This window comes from Mesitornis unicolor, unplaced genomic scaffold (assembly GCF_000695765.1).
Source record: "Mesitornis unicolor isolate BGI_N332 unplaced genomic scaffold, ASM69576v1 scaffold5471, whole genome shotgun sequence".
NCBI classification, from domain to species: domain Eukaryota; kingdom Metazoa; phylum Chordata; class Aves; order Mesitornithiformes; family Mesitornithidae; genus Mesitornis; species Mesitornis unicolor.
The window spans coordinates 18,700-26,219 of record NW_010163016.1 but is presented as its reverse complement, the minus strand read 5'-3'; the positions used below and the strand labels follow the sequence as shown (position 1 = coordinate 26,219).

Here is a 7,520-nt window from a genome sequence, read left to right as displayed (position 1 = left end):
GGAAAGAAAAAAGAAAAGAGAATAGAATAGCTTTGATATAGTGCAGGGGGAGAAAGCCAGTCTGTTGCTGAAGAGTTCTCTCAAACAACATTCACGTTCTTGGCATTTTTCTCAAAGCTTTAAAGTGGCTCAGCTCAAACACCTTCAACAAAACCCAGCAGTTTTAGATGCCTAAGGTGATGATTACTACAAGCTGGCTGTTGCTTACTTATCTAATAAATTGTATTATCTCTTATAATAGTGATTCCTGCATCTCAATTAAAACCAAAGAGTGCACCCTCCAGTACAGGCACTATGAAAAAGAAAAATCCTTATTACTCATTTTTATTTCAACTGTCAAAACCACAACAGCCAAGGGTTTTCTGTAGCCATACACACAGCCATAACACATTTGCTTGATAATTACTGCTCGAGGGATTTATGCAGAGCAGCCTTCAAGTAACTTAGTTCTCATGTTTCAATAAGCAATATTAGATACATTTTACATTTAAGAACAAAATTTTGAGACAGAATACTAGCCTGGAAGATAAATACAGGGATACAGTAAGTGAAACCACATAACAAAAGTTGTATCAGATCAGCATAAACAGTATTGCTTCTATAAAATCACATTCCTATTTTAATTCTACCAACAAACAGTAGCTGTTTTGCAAACAGGCATAACAGGTATTTACAACACTAAACACAATGAAAATTCATAGTTGCAAATAATTTCAGCATCAAGCATACATTGTGGAGAAAGAGTTTCATTAAACTCATTAAAAATCATTTAAAGACATTACTTTGAAAACTGATAAAATCTCCTGATAACATGTAGAACAATATCTCAACTATGCTCATTATCATGGGATGGGTGAGCAGGGAAGACTTTTTTTTTAACTATACAAACACATTAAAACTTTCATATTTGTATCCACCATATATAAATGCTTATTTTATCAGCTTATTAAAAGACTCTACTAAGTTTTACAGGCCCAAATTCTGTCCTTTAACTCCCACCAACCTTACTGAAGCACACAGGTGTGCACTCAAATTTGAGACTTACATTTAAACACAGCAAGAAGAGGAGCATTACTCAGTTAAGAGCATTGCAAGCCAATGAAGTAGCACTTCAGAAACAGCTTGTTACTAAAAGACTTGACAAGAGACACTGTGGAACTAAATAAATTTTCTAGAACATTGCCATTACAGTATTTCAGAATTGTATCTGTCTCATTTACCTTTGAATACCTGATGAAATCCATTAAATATTACATTATCAAGGTCGGGAGGGTGTTGCTTGTGGGTTTTTTTGTTTGCTTTCTAACAAAGCTATCATTTTATTCAAACCATTGTTCAGCTTCCACATGCAGAAAACTTAAACATGGTGATGTGGGCATTTCTAGATTAAATAGCTAAAACAGCATATACTGAAGAACAACAAACAACTTGTTTACACAATATTAACCATTCACTGTACCTGCACAGTTAAAGAGTTATATATCACCAGTATGATTGTATAGTGGTATGAATAACTAGATGCAGGTACAAAGGTGCACTGGCTTTACTGATAGAAAAGTTACACCATGTACTATGGTATGTATATTGAAAGATCATTGTCTGAAAGAGCATCAAGTGCTCTGAGACGGTAAGAAAAAATATGCAGTTCCAGAAACAAAAAACCAGCTTATGATTATTATGATTTCATTTTAGTAATGTACACTGTCCTATGCCACATGATTTACATGATCTTCTCACCCCGTAAAAGATGAATATGCTGGACATGTCACCTGCAAGACCTCAACTCAAGCTTTCTGTTCTAGAGCTGCTCTTTCAAACCCAACTGATATCTGCTTGGCCAATAGCAGTCTGCATGAAATTGTTGGATTTACAAGCTTTTGAAGCTTGCACAGATTAGATGCTGTTATTTTCTGCTGGGGAAATACAGTCCTATTCTTTTGGGGCATGCACAGAGGAAAATAAAACAGATTAATTCCATCCATGCTAGATATCATGTCTATCCTACAACTGGTGCATATGATCTTCAAATCATAAGAAATGTATCACTTGGAAAAACAAATGAACAATGAGTTCAGCTGTTACAGTTTAGACACTTCCAAAGATCTGGGCTATTAAAACTTTTTTAGTAACATTAAGTAATCAAAAGTTGGCAACTAAAAGGCAAATTATTTACAGAGGTGCAAAGCATAAATACTATCAGTGACAGCTGTGAGAAAGAATCATTACAGTCTCTTCTCCCTTTCCTACTGCTGGTCTGTTACCTTTCATACTCTCAGATTTACTTCATATATTGTTTTAGCTCTATCAGAACTAAATTTTATTTGGAAGTAGAAGCCAAGAGTCAGAAAGAAGATAAGCACTTGGGGATTTTTTTCTGCTTACACCTCAGGAGGCTGGAAGGACAAGATTCAAGAGGCAATAGAAGCATGTGTTAATAGAAAATAACTAAATAAAAAAATAATCCCTACAAAAACACCAAAGACACCAAGAATGAAATGCTCACCCTAACCCTAGTATAAGTATTTTTGGAAAAGCACTCTATGCATATAACACCTACTTAGTACTTCACAAAATTACCAATCATTTCATTTGCATCTTTTAAACTCAAAATACTATACTGAAATCTAGTAAGCTTTAAGGGCATCTCAAATTACAAATGCAAAGTGAAAAAGCAACCTGAGCTGTTGCTTCCTATCCATGACACTGGTATATTTGATTTTGCACATCTAAATCCATATGGAATCTTACCACTGATCTTTCAGAATATCCAAACAAATGGCCCCAGTGACTGAGCTAATATTAGGATGCCATATTTTGGTGATAAACCGCACCTGGAAAACAAGACAATTTAAAAAAAAACCCTGGTTATTAAATGCAGTATATTAAATAAACATTTAAAATGCACTGTTTCTAATAATATTATAGAGAAATACTAATTTAGGAAATATCAAGCTAAAAAAAACAGAACTAAGACATGTAATACCACGCATTTCAAGTTTGGAAGGTCCTTTGTTAGAGCTTTGCTTTGCCCAAAACAGACTACTGCCCATTTGAGGACACCAAGCTCATCCCTAACTGCTTTCCCATACATTACCATGTGTGCACATCCCTGCATCACACAAAGCCATTTAGGAATATCCTCCAGCAGTACCAGTGTTTCAAAATGAGCAGGTAGTCAAATACAGACTTAAATCTTCCAACACTGCAAATGCTAGTAAGTTAAATTTTAATACCGTGAAACAAATCTCTGAACTCTTTGGCATTGGATCTAACTGTTCAGCTAAATTGTGGGTAGCTACAAAAGTATTAAAAAACTTTCCTTGGTGGATGCTACTACTTCTACAAGCATTCAGTCTCATTACCCACATGCAGAAAGCTCTTCGACAAATAAAAACAACTAGCTTACAATTTACTTTTTTTTGCTGTTGAGAGGATCTAGTCTCAGCATTCATTCATTGATCATGCCCTTTTTTTTTTTAAACACACAAAAATAAAGTGTATTCACGCTCACAAAGCATTAATAAAATCAGTTTGGGTTTCCCCCCCCCCCCTTTTTTTTTAAGACAGAGAAAGTTAAAAGCAACATTTTCTTTTAGAAGTCTCAAAAGTCAAAGCTGTTCTCTGGAAGGAATATATACATGCCTTGAGAAATTTTTCCTTTATTTTCCTCAAACTCCTTTTACAGGTTCCACTTCAACTGCATTCTAGTGACTTCGACCTATCTGTTTCTCACCTCTACTTCCTCACCGCAAACTCCCAACAAACATTTTGTGTACAGCACAAATCTTTCAACTTTCGTTACTGATCTGTAAGCAAATTTGTGCAAAGAACACATTATTGTCAGGCACTACAGCAAGAGACTGTACATAAAGGACTATAATAAAAATTGGTGTAATCATGGTGTATAAATAGGCAAGACTGTAACAGCTCTGCTTTCCAGGACAGAAAATAAGAGATCATGTCAGCTGAGCCACTTATTAACTAGCTTAACTCTCTAAATCGGTTTGAAAATGTAAAAAGCCATGTAAACACAAGGTAATTTCTCACAGTCAATGATGGCTGACAATGGCTGTCAAAGCACATACTGAACAACAAATCTTTCAGATGAAAGGCAGGACTACACACAAGCAAAAAGGCCTCTAGTTCAAGACTACAGACTCTAGAATAAGTAGTAGTATGCTACAGTGCACTGAGCTTCTAACAGCTGTATATAAGCGTTGGAAATAGAAACTACCAAGCCCTAAAGCAGCAATTAAACCATGGTCCACAGACATATCTTTCAGTGTCCACGGCCTGTTTTCAGCTCTCCTTATTTTCGCTCCCACCAGAACACACGCAGATGAAAGAAATGAAACCAACAGACATTTTGTTCAGACTTCGTGTCTTTCACTCCAGCCTCAAGGAAGCCACTCAAAGAACAAGAGCCAAGGAGCTACGGAGCTACTGGCACCTTTCCCTTCCTCCTCTTTCCCAGTTCCTTCCCAGTACTGCATACCAGGGTGAAAATAACCAGAATCTAGGACACCACCTTAGTTCAAAGATGTCTTTCAGACAAACAGAAAGCCAATCAAGAAGCTGAGTCAGACAACTCAGGAGTTTGCTGATTCATGAGAAGCCACTGAAAAAGGGACTAAATCAGGGCACAGGTATATGTAGTTGCAGGTGCACATGGCTGGGGAGAACACTATTCAGATTGATCTATGTAGGAGGGAAGTGGGATCACAAATTTAAAGTGCTAGTAAAATACAATAGAGTTGAAAGGGCATTAAGTTGCAGAAAATATATGAGTGAGTCTACCATAGCTATTTCTCTTGACTTTCATCCATGTGTATGTTTTATGCATTCCTTCAGAGCTGCAGTAAGATAACTACATTTCTCTGTTGGTTCTTCAAGTCACACAGCTGTACACCTCACTCCTTAATTACTACTAGGAACTTGGTAGGTTAGACCCAAGACTACTAAATACAGCTTATGAAGCCCAAGAAATTAAAAGAATCCATTATCTATTGCACCATTTCATCAATGATACCGATGAGGAGAGAAGATAGCCATACTCTCTACATCAAGTAAAACTACCTGAAAACTGTTACTTATCTTGCCAAAAATAAATTACATAAAGGTCAACAATAAGGCACGAGCTCTTCTGTTCGACAGTCTGTACTTTAAGGAAGAATCAGTCTACTTCTGATTGGATACAGCTATGCAACCTGCATTATTTCTACCTAAAGATGACAGCTTTAATGTTTGTCCGCAGTTGACTGAAAAAAAGGAAGATGGGTACTACAAAGAAACTAGACACACAAGCAAATAACTAACAATACTCAAGAGCAACTTGACAGCCAAATTATTTTATCCAAAAAAAGTATTTACATTACCTTAGGAGGATTAAATGGATATGTTTCTGGAATTTTTATTTCTAGTTGATATCTTCCACCTGCAAAAGACAAGAATAAGTTAGAAATTAAAACAAAAGATTAGTCAAGCTTTACAGTCATGAAAGACTAAGCTTAAATTTCAAAATGGACAGATTTTCAAGTAATTCAAATTTACTCTGAAGTATTAGTACTTTTAAATTTCACATTTTTTATAAATAAATGCATATAAAGTCAATCTAAAAATCATATTTGCTTATGCAAATCAGAATCTGTATTTCTGATATTTAAAGAGTACATTCTCCTATAGTTTCTTGTTTCCAACACTGTATTTTCCATGCTCTATTTTAGTGAAATATACTAAAATATGAAGCAAATATCCCCCAGACAGATGAAACAATAGGCCACAGGAACATACAGGCTAAACATAGGCTATTACATTGAGTTGACTCTTCTCTTATTTATTCATGCCAATAAATTTTCTTCAGATTACACATCTGAAATTAACTGTATTTAATTTTAAGTTTTCTGGAACTTAAGAACATTTGACTAAGTCATTTAAGAAAAGCTCCCACACTTTTGGGAAAAGAATAAATAAATAAATGAGGTTCCAATGTTACTTCCACTCTATTCTACGTTACTGTCTGATGTAGTTACTTCTATTCCAATTCTGCAAACACTGACACATTTGTACTATTAACATAGTTTGCAGGGTTACAGCATGCAATAAAGGACAGTACAGGCTTGGTAGACAGGACCAGCTTCTGCTGCCCTTTTCTAAACACTTCAGTTTTCTCTCCCTGTTACAGTACCATTATGTATGTCTACTTCAATCATAATTTTGTTAACATTCAAGCTTTCTCCAGAAGACATAAGCATTGACAGTAATTTCAAACTCTGCCTGCCCACTGAAGACAATTTGCCAGGCAGCAGTTTAATGACAAAAAGAACAGAGTATAACAAAACTTATACACCAATTTACACATTTAATTTTTAGAGAAACTAAAAACACTTCTCACTTGCCAATTTTTTCCTTATCCTACTGCTGTTCTTTCCGAAAGAAACCTTTCCCTCTCCCTCAATATATTTTGTTACAATGTATAAAATTCCTTGCATTAAAGTTGAAGTATCTGCAATCCATTTCCTTTGGGATTTCAAGAGTGATTTACTTCTGTTGCAAATTAGTACAGAAAACCAGCTCTCAGGTAGTCTCAATATAGGCAGCAAGATTACCACACAGTAAAAAACCTCAAAAGAGTACTCTGAAGAGTTATAATCTATGGCACCTTCTTATCACATGCACATTAGCAGCTACAAACACCTCTCACTTTTAAACATAATTCAGTCTAATACACTATACCTGAAACTGGTTAATAGCAGTTTGGTATTTTACAATACTTTCTACAGCTGTTTTGTCTCACTTACTACTACAGTAACTTGAGAAGATTTAACAGAAAATACAACAGAAGAAAGGCAAATAAATCCGAAATTATAATAGTTAACGTCTAAGTTGATTGCTTGTCTGCTTACAGGACAGCACAGGCAAAATATTTTTGAAAATATGTACATCAACAACAGACCTTAAGTATGCTTCAATTTGGAAAAAAGGAAAAGCAAAACTCAGCATCAGTTTTTCCTAAGAAACAGAACAATTACACTGTTCCTGGATTTCAAAAACTCACCAATCCCTGTATGATTTTACTGCCATGCCATTTTGTAAGGTAATACAAAAATCTATCCTTGGATATTACCATTTCTTCTGCTTACCACTAAAACTTGCTTGAAAAAGACACTATTACAGCCTTCTGCATAGTGGGCCATTCAGCCACTACTTTTTCTACCTGGAATGTATAAGTCCAAAAGATTTTAAAACTGCAGGGACTAACGAGTTGGTAACATTGTTATACAATACTGTTGTAGTGCACTGAAGTCTGTGCTTAAAAACATAGGCTTGAAGACTTAAACAGAACAAATCTGGATATTAACTTCTTAATACTACATTTAAAATGCAAGTGACTAACATACTAACTTCTGCATGCCAATATTTCTGCAGTTTTTTAAATTATTTTTTAAAGCAGTATGCACATGTACGGCTTTTCCATAGCTATTTAATACTTGAGATAGTAATGGCAGATTATTCCTTCTGTA

General features: G+C 35.2%; 1 protein-coding gene across 1 annotated transcript in view; it reads right to left on the bottom strand.

Moving 5' to 3' along the window:
- The window catches only part of UBE2K (ubiquitin-conjugating enzyme E2K), a 22,326-nt gene that overhangs the window by 9,086 nt on the left and 5,720 nt on the right, over positions 1-7,520 (bottom strand). The window contains exons 3-4 of the mRNA XM_010193797.1: positions 5,376-5,434; positions 2,749-2,831 (exon numbers count right to left, since the gene is read on the bottom strand). Of these exons, the coding sequence (XP_010192099.1) occupies positions 2,749-2,831; positions 5,376-5,434 (142 nt within the window). The remainder of the gene's footprint in view (positions 1-2,748; positions 2,832-5,375; positions 5,435-7,520) is intronic.